The sequence below is a fragment of the Acipenser ruthenus genome, unplaced genomic scaffold, assembly GCF_902713425.1.
Source record: "Acipenser ruthenus unplaced genomic scaffold, fAciRut3.2 maternal haplotype, whole genome shotgun sequence".
NCBI classification, from domain to species: Eukaryota; Metazoa; Chordata; class Actinopteri; order Acipenseriformes; family Acipenseridae; genus Acipenser; species Acipenser ruthenus.
In genome coordinates, this window is record NW_026708235.1 from 38,581 (window position 1) to 54,501 (window position 15,921).

Consider the following 15,921-nt stretch of genomic DNA (forward strand, 5'->3'; position numbering starts at 1 on the left):
GAAGGGGGGGGGGGGGTCTATTTTCACATACTAAGCGTGTGATTTCTGTAGGTGAAATAACAGCAGAGACAGACCAGGAATCAGAGTTAAAAGATACAGAACTCTGCAGGAAAACGAAAAGGTGCGACAATCAGGAGCGGCAATAGCCTACTGTATATGTTTGTATCAAAGTATATTTTTAAAGGAGGAGAAGAAAATGCCTCTCTCTGTCTCTCTATATATTATACTACACACACAGAGGGGTGGCAAGAAGACTCCCGCTGCACAGCAGTTTGATCCAGTCCTGGTTTCACTAGGAGTTTAATAATCGGACGCACCTAGTTCCCAGGGGGCGGCACACAATTGGCTGCCCGGGGGTGGGGGGCTTAGGTCGGCCAGGGTGTCCTCGGCTCACCGCGCACCAGTGACCTCTGTGGACTGGCCGGGCGCCTGCGGGCTTGCCTGTAAGCTGCCCAGAGCTGCGTGGTCCTCCGACGCTGTAGCTCTGAGGGGGCTGCATGGCGAGTCTGCAGAGTGAAAAGAAGCGGGCGGCTGACGGCACACGCTACGGAGGAAGCCTAGACACGCTGGGGCTCATGCGAGACATGCTGGGGCTCACGCTAGACACGCTGGGGCTCATCAAGCTGGTAGTAAAACCTGGACTGGGTGAAGCTGCTGTGCAACAGGAGTCTGATCTCCATCCATAATCTAAATATCCCACCTCTATCACCAACATACTGCAGCTGTCTTTCCTCTAGCATCAGTGAGAAACCTCCTTCAACCAACGACTATCTGTCTGCAGGGATGTTGCACAGCAGTGTGATCCAGTCCTGGGTGCGAGGGGGAGGGTTTAGAGGATGAGAGAAGGGGGTGGGGTGGGGGGGGGGGAGGTGTGTAACAATGATCTGCACTATTGGGATACAAGCCATTACAGGACTGGTTGATTTTATAACATTTGCCTGCCGGGTATCTGACACTGCGGGATTCAATTGAAATTATGGCGCTACAAAAAAAAAAAAACAGGAAAGAAAAACAGAAACTTGTAATCGTTTATTGGCTGTCGTGTCCCGAGATACTGTGTTGCTATAGTAACCGTGCCATAATTACAATTGAAGGCAACGTCTGTGTAACTATACACTTAAAAAAATGATTTTAGTTTTTTCTCTCTCAATATTACTTCATTGTATGATCTTCCACATCGTGTGATCGGATTTTAAATAAGAGAATTGTTTTGTGTTTTTTTTTTTAATCAAAGCAACACGATCCCATCTGTACAGTTAAGAGCAAGAGGGCTTTAGATCTGGATCTGTGCTCGCTGTAAGAAAACAAATAGTTATATAATCATTTGTTTTTGTGCAATGGATAACTGAATGTTTTGCAAATTGTGTTTTATTTAGCCGATATTTCACAAAACAATGATACAGTTTGTTTTTCTTTGTTTTTGTGTGCCTGTATATATAAATATATAAAGAATTGTCTTTTAAAATGTGTAGCTGCACTTGCTATATTTCATCAGTAGGTGGTGCTACGGTCCCGCCTCTCCGAGCACTAGCAGTATAGGAAAGAGAACTCCACTCTCAACACTGCAGAGCGCTCTAGCAGTATAGGAAAGAGAACTCCACTCTCAACACTGCAGAGCGCTCTAGCAGTATAGGAAAGAGAACTCCACTCTCGACACTGCAGAGCGCTCTAGCAGTATAGGAAAGAGAACTCCACTCTCGACACTGCAGAGCGCTCTAGCAGTATAGGAAAGAGAACTCCCCTCTCAACACTGCAGAGCGCTCTAGCAGTATAGGAAAGAGAACTCCACTCTCAACACTGCAGAGCGCTCTAGCAGTATAGGAAAGAGAACTCCACTCTCGACACTGCAGAGCGCTCTAGCAGTATAGGAAAGAGAACTCCCCTCTCAACACTGCAGAGCGCTCTAGCAGTATAGGAAAGAGAACTCCACTCTCAACACTGCAGAGCGCTCTAGCAGTATAGGAAAGAGAACTCCACTCTCGACACTGCAGAGCGCTCTAGCAGTATAGGAAAGAGAACTCCACTCTCGACACTGCAGAGCGCTCTAGCAGTATAGGAAAGAGAACTCCACTCTCGACACTGCAGAGCGCTCTAGCAGTATAGGAAAGAGAACTCCACTCTCGACACTGCAGAGCGCTCTAGCAGTATAGGAAAGAGAACTCCCCTCTCGACACTGCAGAGCGCTCTAGCAGTATAGGAAAGAGAACTCCCCTCTCAACACTGCAGAGCGCTCTAGCAGTATAGGAAAGAGAACTCCACTCTCAACACTGCAGAGCGCTCTAGCTGTATAGGAAAGAGAACTCCACTCTCAACACTGCAGAGCGCTCTAGCTGTATAGGAAAGAGAGCTCCCCTCTCAACACTGCAGAGCGCTCTAGCAGTATAGGAAAGAGAACTCCACTCTCAACACTGCAGAGCGCTTTAGCAGTATAGGAAAGAGAACTCCACTCTCAACACTGCAGAGCGCTCTAGCAGTATAGGAAAGAGAGCTCCCCTCTCAACACTGCAGAGCGCTCTAGCAGTATAGGAAAGAGAGCTCCCCTCTCAACACTGCAGAGCGCTCTAGCAGTATAGGAAAGAGAGCTCCCCTCTCAACACTGCAGAGCGCTCTAGCAGTATAGGAAAGAGAACTCCACTCAACACTGCAGAGCGCTTTAGCAGTATAGGAAAGAGAACTCCACTCTCAACACTGCAGAGCGCTCTAGCAGTATAGGAAAGAGAGCTCCCCTCTCAACACTGCAGAGCGCTCTAGCAGTATAGGAAAGAGAGCTCCCCTCTCAACACTGCAGAGCGCTCTAGCAGTATAGGAAAGAGAACACCACTCTCGACACTGCAGAGCGCTCTAGCAGTATAGGAAAGAGAACACCACTCTCGACACTGCAGAGCGCTCTAGCAGTATAGGAAAGAGAACTCCCCTCTCAACACTGCAGAGTGCTCTAGCAGTATAGGAAAGAGAACTCCCCTCTCGACACTGCAGAGCGCTCTAGCAGTATAGGAAAGAGAACTCCACTCTCAACACTGCAGAGCGCTCTAGCAGTATAGGAAAGAGAACTCCACTCTCAACACTGCAGAGCTCTCTAGCAGTATAGGAAAGAGAACTCCCCTCTCGACACTGCAGAGCGCTCTAGCAGTATAGGAAAGAGAGCTCCCCTCTCGACACTGCAGAGCGCTCTAGCAGTATAGGAAAGAGAGCTCCCCTCTCAACACTGCAGAGCGCTCTAGCAGTATAGGAAAGAGAACTCCACTCTCGACACTGCAGAGCGCTCTAGCAGTATAGGAAAGAGAACTCCACTCTCGACACTGCAGAGCGCTCTAGCAGTATAGGAAAGAGAACTCCCCTCTCGACACTGCAGAGCGCTCTAGCAGTATAGGAAAGATAACTCCCCTCTCGACACTGCAGAGCGCTCTAGCAGTATAGGAAAGAGAACTCCACTCTCAACACTGCACAGCTCTCTAGCAGTATAGGAAAGAGAACTCCCCTCTCGACACTGCAGAGCGCTCTAGCAGTATAGGAAAGAGAACTCCCCTCTCGACACTGCAGAGCGCTCTAGCAGTATAGGAAAGAGAACTCCCCTCTCAACACTGCAGAGCGCTCTAGCAGTATAGGAAAGAGAACTCCACTCTCAACACTGCAGAGCGCTCTAGCAGTATAGGAAAGAGAACTCCCCTCTCAACACTGCAGAGCGCTCTAGCAGTATAGGAAAGAGGACTCCACTCTCGACACTGCAGAGCGCTCTAGCAGTATAGGAAAGAGAACTCCCCTCTCGACACTGCAGAGCGCTCTAGCAGTATAGGAAAGAGAACTCCCCTCTCGACACTGCAGAGCGCTCTAGCAGTATAGGAAAGAGAACTCCACTCAACACTGCAGAGCGCTCTAGCAGTATAGGAAAGAGGACTCCACTCTCGACACTGCAGAGCGCTCTAGCAGTATAGGAAAGAGAACTCCACTCTCGACACTGCAGAGCGCTCTAGCAGTATAGGAAAGAGAACTCCCCTCTCAACACTGCAGAGCGCTCTAGCAGTATAGGAAAGAGAACTCCCCTCTCGACACTGCAGAGCGCTCTAGCAGTATAGGAAAGAGAACTCCCCTCTCGACACTGCAGAGCGCTCTAGCAGTATAGGAAAGAGGACTCCCCTCTTGACACTGCAGAGCGCTCTAGCAGTATAGGAAAGAGAACTCCCCTCTCGACACTGCAGAGCGCTCTAGCAGTATAGGAAAGAGAACTCCCCTCTCGACACTGCAGAGCGCTCTAGCAGTATAGGAAAGAGAACTCCCCTCTCGACACTGCAGAGCGCTCTAGCAGTATAGGAAAGAGGACTCCCCTCTTGACACTGCAGAGCGCTCTAGCAGTATAGGAAAGAGAACTCCACTCTCAACACTGCAGAGCGCTCTAGCAGTATAGGAAAGAGAGCTCCCCTCTCAACACTGCAGAGCGCTCTAGCAGTATAGGAAAGAGAACTCCACTCTCAACACTGCAGAGCGCTCTAGCAGTATAGGAAAGAGAACTCCACTCTCGACACTGCAGACCAGTAATCTAATCTATGTATTTACACTATATGTATATATATATATATATATATATATATATATATATATATATATATATATGTGTTTGTGTGTGTACTTTTTCTATCCAGCTCAAGGACTTGTAATACGAAACGTCCTGATATCATTAATTTATTATCAATTATTAAAACGATGTACCTATTTTTCAAATTATATTATCTATGGAAGCGTCATTATGCTCGGGGTCTGTATAAGAACATTCTCCGAAGCTGACGCTGCATTCTTCTGTATGACGGCTTCACGCAGCCCCAACACTCCTACAACGCTGCACGGTGTGTTACAGACCCGGGTCCCGCGTTGAGGACCGCGCCGCGCCCGTTGCTTTGAGAGCAGGTCTGAGCAATGCCGACGCCCACACAGCTGTCTAAACATCACCGAGCGAGCTGAGAGAGAGAGAGAGAGAGAGCCAGCCCATGTGCAAGCGCAGCAGATCTCGTTTCAGTGTTGAAACCACAGAGGCGCTGCACGGCGCGTTTTCAAACACACCGCGCTTCGGACTCCAGCGGCGATGGCGTGCTGTTCGGCCGGATGCCTGTTGCTTTTGGTCGCTCACTGTAAGTATCCGATGAGAAGTGATTTGATATATCAAGATAGAGATGTATAGAGAGAGTTTCATTTTAGAATACGGATTTCAAACAGCTCTTTTTTTTTTGCAGAAAACTATGACTTACGTTTAAATAAATAGGAAATGCAAGGTGAGATTGATTTTAAGAAGAACGTTTCCAAACGAGAGGAGGCCCCCATTCAGCCCATCCTGCTCGTTTGGTTGTTAGTAGCTTATTGATCCCAGAATCTCATCAAGCAGCTTCTTGAAGGATCCCAGGGTGTCAGCTTCAACAACATTACTGGGGAGTTGGTTCCTGTTACTGGGGACTTGGTTAACTGACAATTTATAATGTCAAATTGCAAGGGTATCGTTTTCCATCGGCTGGGTTTTGAGTTTGCTCGCTCAGCATAAGTATTCAATTCTTTATACTGCGTTTTATAATGTGGATTTTTAAAAAAAAAAATTGCATCAAGTTATCCGTTTCAGTAAATAGGAAATGAAAGTGATTTTCGCGCACATAATTCGACACAGTGTATAAAAAGATTTTGTGACTGATGCAGAACTGGATCCACATTTTCTCATTTCGACCCCGGCTCTGGTTTAATTAAACAGCCTATCTATATCATTCATTAAATACATTTTTTTTTCAAATGTATTTATTTTAATTTAATTTGAATTTCACTTTATTTTAAAGAAAAAAAACACTTTTTTAAAAAAAAGTTTCCTAACTTCAATTAGATTTGAGCTCAAATATATTTTCTATACAGATAGATCTTTTTGTTAGTTTTTATTTTTGATAATCGCAATATCAATCAATATATTTATATAGAGATATATATATAGATGTAGAGATATATAATTATATCGTGTGATTGGATTTTTAATAAGACAATGTTTTGTGTTTTTTAAGCAAAGCAACTATATATATATATAAATTTATTTTACTTGGAATGTATGAATGAATCCATTTTTATCAGTGGTTTTATTTTCTGTTTTGATGTTGCTTTTAAAAGCGCTATATAAAATTATTATTATTATTATTATTATTATTATTATTATTATTATTATTATTATTACATAGGTCAGCAGTGTGGAGTAGTGGTTAGGGCTCTGGACTCTCGTGGGTTCAATCCCCAGTGGGGGACACTGCTGCTGTACCCTTGAGCAAGGTACTTTGCCTAGATTGCTCCAGTAAAAACCCAGCTGTATAAATGGGTAATTGTATGTAAAAATATTGTGAAATAATGTGATATGTGGTAACAATTGTAAGTCGCCCTGGATAAGGGCGTCTGCTAAGAAATAAATAATTATTATTATTATTATTATTATTATTATTATTATTATTAATATTAATATTAATATTATTATTTGCTTGTTTATAAAGTATAGCTGATAAGCAACAAACAAAACAAAACACTCGAGATGGTAAAACTACGAGGGGCGGCCCGCTGATTCAGGCGGTGATTCTGTGAGATCGAACCGGCTCTGAAGTTAATTTCAATATTATAATATATATATATATATATATATATATATATATATATATATATATATATATATATATATATATATATATATAACATCGTTGCAATGTCATTGTGTAACGGCGGGACGGCGTCAGTTACTGGGTCCATAAACCCATTTGAAAAACAATCAAACATGAACACACGCAATGAGATCTCAGTGAACGTGGAAGCATCGCAAAGGCGTGATTTAGAAGCGCAGAGAATGTGTTTTCATTGGATCTGCACCGAGCAGCACCCCGGACTGTCGGGTCCGGCCAGCCGAGCTCAGACTCGAGTTTCAGATCCAGCAGAATTCGTGCTGAAACAATGCCTCGTTTTTAAATGAAAGAGGAGCCGCCTGCGTGCAGAAATCCCCTCGTGTCGGATTGCAGACTAGTGGAAAATCACCTCGCGCTCAGAGAGCTCGCTGCGGGTTCTGACTCCACTGAATACCTCGTGAAAGCGCCGTGCATGGAAACCGCCATCAGCCTCTGTGTGCAGAAACACACCCGCGGACACAAGAACTGCACGCACCTGCTGACCGCAGCAGGACCACGCGTGCCCACGTGGAAACACGAGAGCAGCGCGCTCCGTCTTTCATTTCTCGCATGTTTGTTTGTTTTTTTTGGTTGGTTGGTTGGGTTGGTTTGCGCGCCTTTGTGCATTTATGAAATGACCACAACGCGTTTATTTTTAGAGCATTTGAATAGAAAAAAAAAACCAAAAACACAAGGTTATTTGGAGGGACAAAAAAATATATTTATAATAATTATTATTTTCTTAGCAGACGCCATTATCCAGGGCGACTTACAATTGTTACAAGATATCACATTATACAGATACTACATTATTTGACATACAATTACCCATTTATACAGTTGGGTTTTTACTGGAGCAATCTAGGTAAAGTACCTTGCTCAAGGGTACAGCAGCAGTGTCCCCCACCTGGGATTGAACCCACGACCCTCCGGTCAAGAGTCCAGAGCCCTAACCACTGCTCCACACTGCTGCCTACAAAGGAACTGATCAGTCTTAATCCGAGGAACAGCCGCTCTGTTATGTTTTTGTTTTGTTTTTGGCAACAGAAATTGCGCATTGCAGAATTTGCTATTGTAAGCATTTTTAATTTTATTTTGAGTTATTCAGTGAATCTTTAATGCTTATAATATAGTCTATAATACTATAATACATTCCATACTGTATTGTATTTAAGCTGTTTTGAAAACGCTTCTGGGGTCTTTATAAGGAGCCAGTTCAATATAATTCGTGCAGTTTTACGCGTAAAGATCCATGCAAGACTCGAGGAGTCCGGATGCTGCAGCGGCCGGCGTGACCCTTAAACACGAACCGGACTTTCACTTCATTGAGTTTAAGAAACAGAACCCAACCCGGAGCCGCCTAAAAGAAACGCGCCCTTCACCGCTGAACGCGGGGTTTAAAAAGGAGCCGCTTTAGACCGAAAATGAACAAGGCGATGCAAACTGTGCGCGTTAACTCTGAGCTGCAATCTCCCAGCGACATACTGTCATTCATTCGGGTTTTAATAAGCTGAAGCCTGTCGTGTCAGCAGAACGATGCGATACAGTCATGCCTTCTGGATTCGTGGATCTGCCCACGAGAGTCACGTTAAGATTGTGGATCTGTTTAGCAGAGCAGCCCCTAAACAAAACAAAACAGAAATCCGTGGCTCGACAGAAATCAAACTTCATAGAGATTCTACATTGAAATACATCTTTATAGAGATTCTACATTGAAATAAATCATAGAGATTCTACATTGAAATGCATCTTTATAGAGATTCTACATTGAAATACATCTTTATAGAGATTCTACATTGAAATACATCTTTATAGAGATTCTACATTGAAATAAATCTTTATAGAGATTCTACATTGAAATGCATCTTTATAGAGATTCTACATTGAAATACATCTTCATAGAGATTCTACATTGAAATACATCTTTATAGAGATTCTACATTGAAATACATCTTTATAGAGATTCTACATTGAAATGCATCTTTATAGAGATTCTACATTGAAATACATCTTTATAGAGATTCTACATTGAAATACATCTTTATAGAGATTCTACATTGAAATACATCTTTATAGAGATTCTACACTGAAATACATCTTTATAGAGATTCTACATTGAAATACATCTTTATAGTGATTCTACATTGAAATACATCTTCATAGAGATTCTACATTGAAATACATCTTTATAGAGACTCTACATTGAAATACATCTTTATAGAGATTCTACATTGAAATAAATCATAGAGATTCTACATTGAAATACATCTTTATAGAGATTCTACATTGAAATACATCTTTATAGAGATTCTACATTGAAATACATCTTTATAGAGATTCTACACTGAAATACATCTTTATAGAGATTCTACATTGAAATACATCTTTATAGAGATTCTACATTGAAATACATCTTTATAGTGATTCTACATTGAAATACATCTTCATAGAGATTCTACATTGAAATACATCTTTATAGAGACTCTACATTGAAATACATCTTTATAGAGATTCTACATTGAAATAAATCATAGAGATTCTACATTGAAATACATCTTTATAGAGATTCTACATTGAAATACATCTTTATAGAGATTCTACATTGAAATACATCTTTATAGAGATTCTACATTGAAAAGCTTCGGGCTCTAACACTGGAATAGACATGAATGCATCTATTATAGTTAAATGAGTGTCTTGATGTTATTAATGATGAAATCCGTTAAGTGTAGTATTATTATTATTATTATTATTATTATTATTATTATTATTATTATTATTATAGTATTAGCTCTACGGTTTCTTTTCCTAATCCATGGTAAAGTCTCTTTCAGTTTCCGATCTGTTCGTTCTTGGCTTGTTTGTTTGATATTTGCTGTATTATTGAATCGTATTTTGTCACACTTGTACTGGCTTGAACCGAAGTCATTGTATTTATCTTGCTCTTAATTGTATTATTACTTGTACTGTGATTCTTGAAATTGATTTTTGTTTACGATTGTAAGTCGTCCTGGATAAGGGCGTCTGCTAAGAAATAAATAATAATAATAATAATAATAATAATAATAATAATAATAATAATATAATTGCATTATCGTTGTAATATGAAGGCGAGTGCTCCCCGGACTCGATGAGGACGCGTTGAAAGAATTCAGATCTCTTCAGAGAACAAGACGAGTAACAAGGGACGCGATGGAGGGGGGGGGAGGGGGGAGGACAGGGGGGGACAGGGGGGGACAGGGGTGGGGAGGGTAGGTGTATCGCGAAGCCGTTACCTGGTGTTTCTCTGCTCGTGGTTTATTATTTTCCACTGAAGATAAGATCAACGCGCGCTGGTTTCAGAAGGACGAATCGATCGAAGGTGCGGAAACCACCCGTGTCATATTTATTTGATCTTTCTTATAAAAATAAAGTATATATATCTACAGAACTAATGTTTTGAGACAGGAAATAACAGGCAGCCTCTCTACTCTGGGGCAGTAAGCTCCCCTTCCCCGAAACAGACCGACCACCGCGCCTGTCTGATCCAGACAGAGTCGCGCTTCTCTCCGTCAACTCGTGTTTGCAGAACGCCTCGTCTCAATGGAGCGCTTAGTGCGTAATAGAACGATCCGCGTTCTAACTGTGGCAACATTCTATTCTGACGGCAAGTCTTTATTAATAATAATAATAATAATAATAATAATATTATTATTATTATTATTATTATTATTATTATTATTATTATTATTATGATGTAGAAGATAATGTACTGTTTCCTATGATAGTGCATTTTTGCTGTTAAATATTTCAATATATATTTCATGAGAGCATGCTGATGTAATTTCATAGTTTTGATACAGAGACATTTCACATACAATTGCAGAGGGATTTTATTTAAAGGTTTCAAAAGCTGCACGTGTTATATTTGCACCAGGATGTCTTTCAGAGTCCGTGGAAACTTCCATTACAATTCCAGTAACCGTCACTCGCACTATTATTATTATTATTATTATTATTATTATTATTATTATTATTATTATTATTATTATTATTATGTAGAAGATAATGTACTGTTTCCTATGATAGTGTATTTTTGCTGTTCAATATTTCACGGCTCGCTTGCACACCATTGCAATGTTATGGAGCGCAGTTACCATAATGTAGCGAATCTGTTTGCGCGATATAACCCAATCCTTACCCGACCAGAGCCCTTTGTGACGCCACTGCGCGCTTCCATCCATCGTGCAAACCGATTGTAACAACGCTTAAGGGCAGCAGTGTGGAGTAGTGGTCAGGGCTCTGGACTCTTGACCGGAGGGTCGTGGGTTCAATCCCAGGTGGGGGACACTGCTGCTGTACCCTTGAGCAAGGTACTTTACCTAGATTGCTCCAGTAAAAACCCAACTGTATAAATGGGGAATTGTATGTAAAAATAATGTGATATCTTGTAACAATTGTAAGTCAACCTGGATAAGGGCGTCTGCTAAGAAATAAATAATAATAATAATAATAATAATAATATTAACTTTACATTTGCTGGTAGAATTATTCTTGAACCCGCACGCCGCATTCCACATTTTTAAAGGAGCTGCATCGTCGACATCAGTTCTGTTTTATTCTCATCTCACGCTGTGTATTATGATGATGATGATGATGATGATGATGATGATGATGATGATGATGATGATGATGATGATGATGATGATTGATTGATTGATTGATTGATTGATTGATTGATTGATTTGTTTGTGTTGCAGTGTTTCTCTTCCTCAGTGCAAATCCCTCGTATCTTTTCGCTCGGGTCGGACAGCCCGTGACCGTCCCCTGTGTCTTCGATTGGAAACTCGACTCTACCGATCAGGTCCGCTGGTTCCGAGACAACGCGAGCGGGGGACTGAGCGAGCTGTCCACTGGTGAATGCGGAGATGCGGGCTCCCAATGCACGGTTAAAAATGGAGCCGTCTCGCTGACAATCCACGACCCCCAGAGAAACGATAGCGGGCGGTATTACTGCGCTGAATACAGCAGCAGCTCTCTGAGGTTCTCAAACGGGTCCGTCGTGATCGTGTCTGGAGGTGAGGTTATACTGCAGTGATGACTTTATATTAATAATAATATTACTACTACTACTAATAATAATACTATCGTGTGTTATGCACTTTCCACTGTATATCATGTATGATGCGTTTCTCTGTATCTAATTATGGATGGATCTTGTGAAGCGCGTTGTGATGGTGCTCCGCTATGAAAGGCGCTATAGAAAATAAAGATTGATTGATTAATTAATAATAATAATAATAATAATAATAATAATAATATTAATAATATTATTAGTCACTGTGCGCAGTTACAATGTACTTAGCGAGGACATCCTTGTGCACGATAGATGGAAGCACACAACTGCATCAGAAAAGGGTTCATGTTAGTGCTAGGGGTAAGTTAGTGTTAGTGCTAGGGGTTAGTGGTAGTGTTAGTGCTAGGGATAGGGGTAGTGTTAGTGCTAGAGATTAGTGGTAGTGTTAGGTGTAGGGGTAGTGTTAGAGTTAGAGTTAGTGTTAGTGCTAGGGGTAGGGGTAGTGTTAGTGTTAGTGCTAGGGGTAGTGTTAGTGTTTGTGCTAGGGGTAGTGTTAGAGGTAGGGGTATTGTTAGGGTTAGTGCTAGGGGTAGTGTTAGTGTTAGTGCTAGGGGTAGTGTTAGTGTTTGTGCTAGGGGTAGTGTTAGAGGTAGGGGTATTGTTAGAGTTAGGTGTAGAGGTAGTGTTAGGGTTAGGGTTAGAGTTAGGGGTGGAGTAGGGGTTAGAGTTAGGGTTAGAGTTAGGGGTTAGGGTTAATGTTACTGTTAGGGTTATGGGTAGGGGTAGTGTTAGTGTTAGTGTTAGGGTTAATGTTAGTGTTGGGGTTAATGTTAGTGTTGGGGTTATATCGTGCACAAGGATTCCCACGCTAAGTACCTTGTAACTGCGCATAGTAACAGTGTAATGATGTTTCAGTGCGCAGGTATTTACTAAGTCACGTCTGTGCAAACACACAGTAACCAGAGACGCTTCATGGAAACGTTTTACTGAAATATAACAGCGCGCCCGAGTGTGTTCATTAAACACAAATACTCTGATTGCTCTATAAATTCAATGCTAGAAAATGCAATTAAACACAGTTTTATTTAGTATTATTTGTGTTATTATTTCATTAAGGTTCGGATGATTCCTCTGTGAATCGGTCAGTGTCTATCCTGGCCCCCGCTGTCTCCGGCAGCGCGCTCGATTCCAAAGCGACCCTGACATTAGTGTGTCTGATCCGGGGTCTCTCCTCGCCCTCGGTCCTGGTCCGATGGTTCATCTCCGGTAAGCTCACGGCGCAGGGGACGCCGATCTCCGGGACCAAAGTGAAGGAGGGCGGAGAGGGAGAGGGAGACAGATACGCCGCTACCAGCCGCCTGACAATCCCGGTGGAGACGTGGAGAAGCGGGGCGCAGTGCGCATGCGAGGCGCAATGGGACCAGGACGCTGCGATGCTCAGCAGGAATGTTTCATACGCTGGGATTCACGGAGCGGGTCAGTAATCGCTCCCTTTCACCTCTTACTTCATTATTAATGAGTCATTTATAGTAAGCAAATGTGTTAAATGTGCAGACAACACAATAATAGGAGGAGTGGCAAACGCTGATGCAGCAGCAAAGGTTATTCAAAATGATCTAGACAGCATTCAGAACTGGACAGACACATGGCAAATGAAATTTAATAGAGAAAAGCGTAAAGTATTGCACGCAGGCAATACAAATGTGCATTATAAATATCATATGGGAGATACTGAAATTGAAGAAGGGAACTATGAAAAAGACCTAGGAGTTTATGTTGACTCAGAAATGTCTTCATCTAGACAATGTGGGGAAGCTATAAAAAAAGGCCAACAAGATGCTCGGATATATTGTGAAAAGAGTTGAATTTAAATCAAGGGAAGTAATGTTAAAACTCTACAATGCATTAGTAAGACCTCACCTAGAATATTGTGTTCAGTTCTGGTCACCTCGTTACAAAAAGGATATTGCTGCTCTAGAAAGAGTGCAAAGAAGAGCAACCAGAATTATCTCGCGTTTAAAAGGCATGTCGTATGCAGACAGGCTCAAAGAATTTAATCTGTTCAGTCTTGAACAAAGAAGACTACGCGGCGATCTGATTCAAGCATTCAAAATCCTAAAAGGTATAGACAACACAGGGGACCTGAAAAAATAAACAAGGACCAGGGGTCACAAATGTAGATTAGATAAAGGGGCATTCAGAACAGAAAATAGGAGGCACTTTTTTACACAGAGAATTGTGAGGGTCTGGAACCAACTCCCCAGTAATGTTGTTGAAGCTGACACCCTGGGATCCTTCAAGAAGCTGCTTGATGAGATTCTGGGATCAATAAGCTACTAACAACCAAACGAGCAAGATGGGCTGAATGGGGGCATCCTCTCGTTTGGAAACTTTCTTATGTTCTTATGTAACTGCAGTAAACAAGCCTGCTGTCATTGTAATTGTAATTGAACCCAGGTCTGGCTGCAGAGCGGTGCCTGGTTCAGTACGGCGTGTTCTCCGGGGTCTCCCTCCTCGCTCTCTCCGCGGCTCTCTGCGGCTGCGCGCTGTGGACCCGCCGCCCCTTCAAACCAGGTACCGTCCCGCCCGCTCCCTCCCGCTGTGCTGATGATGAATAGATATGCTATCAATATTATATTAATACTAAAATGATAATTATTATTGTTATCATTATTATAACTATGACGCTGGCGATGAATATTGTTATTATTATTTATATTATGCTATTGATATTATATCAGTATTAATACAAAAACACATTGCTATTATTATTATTATTATTATTATTAATATCAGTGCGGCTGTGTTGGTATTCATCTAGAAACACAGCCTCGTTCTGATAAACTGTCAATGACGTCTCAACTTTGCATTCCCAGCGTCCACTGAAGACTCCACGTGCGTCACTTACAAACGGGCCCCCGGCGGCGTCCCAAAGGTAAAGTGCGCATGTGCAATGTTTGCATTAGAGTTTTTTGTAATTATTATTATTATTGTTCTGTTTTTACAAACTCGCTTTTTTAATTCTCCGTTATATAAATGATAGGAGAGTGTTTTTTTTTTGTATCCGTCCCCATATGAGGGTTCATAACAACGTCAATCAGCGGCCGGCTGTGCCGTGCGTCAGTGGGAGCCTCCGTGACGTTTCATCACTGCAGCAGGTCCTGTTCTCGTGCGACGGGGTTTGGAATCCCCATGGCGCGTCACTGGCTGAGCGGCCCCGCTGTTTGCATGCACTGTATGATTGATTATCGATGATCTGTTGTGTAATAAACTCTGTTGATCTCTTGCAGAGAGGTGAAGAGGACAGCCTGGTCACCTACGCGAGCTTGGAGTTTGAATCTCAGAAGAAGAACAGAAAGAAAAGACGCATATAATCAGAATTATTCTTATAATTATTATTATTATTATTATTATTATTATTATTATAATGATTCCTTTTTGTAAGCCGTGTCATTAAACCACGCCCCCCCCGTGCTTGCCACGGTGGGTGAGTATGACGTCATGACCAGACCACGCCCCCACCGCCGGTCTTGCTCTCATGAGTTCATCAGTAGGTGTTTTGTTTTTCCTTGCGTGCTTGCGATTTGTAAAGGATGCAAAGTTCAAATGATTAATATCTGTTTATTATTATTATTATTATTCGTTTATTTAGCAGCCGCCTTTATCCAAGGCGACTTCCAGAGACTAGGGTGTGTGAACTATGCATCAGCTGCAGAGTCACTTACAACTACATCTCACCCGAAAGACGGAGCACAAGGAGGTTAAGTGACTTGCTCAGGGTCACACAATGAGTCAGTGGCTGAGGTGGGATTTGAACCGGGGACCTCCTGGTTACAAGCCCTTTTCTTTAACCACTGGACCACACAAATCTCCACGGACTCTGAAAGACATCCTGGTGCAAATAAAACACGTGCAGCTTTTGAAACCTTTAACTAAAATCCCTCTGCAATTGTATGTGAAATGTCTCTGTATCAAAACTATGAAATTACATCAGCATGCTCTCCATTATTAAATAAATGAATGAATACAATTGTTCTCTCATGCTTTCATTTTGTTGCGTATTCTTTATTACTGAACCTTTTCATCATTTCAAAATAATGACAATAATAATAATAATAATATTAATAATACAAAAAAAAATCCGGGCAGAATTCCTTTTTAAATTCCCATTCCCTTTTACTCAATCCCAACACGTCACCGCGGCTCAGA

At 42.0% G+C, this 15,921-nt stretch overlaps 1 protein-coding gene across 1 annotated transcript; it reads left to right on the top strand.

Moving 5' to 3' along the window:
* Positions 1-4,625: 4,625 nt before the first annotated feature.
* LOC117395643 (M1-specific T cell receptor beta chain-like) lies at positions 4,626-15,337 on the top strand. The gene is made up of 6 exons (XM_033994676.3): positions 4,626-5,120; positions 11,396-11,713; positions 12,829-13,188; positions 14,170-14,286; positions 14,589-14,647; positions 15,003-15,337. Exons 1-6 carry the CDS (start codon positions 5,075-5,077, stop codon positions 15,084-15,086), a joined length of 984 nt encoding a protein of 327 aa, XP_033850567.3. The 5' UTR covers positions 4,626-5,074; the 3' UTR covers positions 15,087-15,337.
* The last annotated feature ends 584 nt before the right edge of the window (positions 15,338-15,921 follow it).

Bases quoted from the DNA above. Each gene is read 5' to 3' on its own strand.
- LOC117395643 (XM_033994676.3), top strand. From the start codon at position 5,075: ATGGCGTGCTGTTCGGCCGGATGCCTGTTGCTTTTGGTCGCTCACT. The intron at 11,714-12,828 runs GTGAGGTTATAC...TATTTCATTAAG, and splicing joins CGTCGTGATCGTGTCTGGAG to GTTCGGATGATTCCTCTGTG. The intron at 13,189-14,169 runs GTCAGTAATCGC...AATTGAACCCAG, and splicing joins CGCTGGGATTCACGGAGCGG to GTCTGGCTGCAGAGCGGTGC.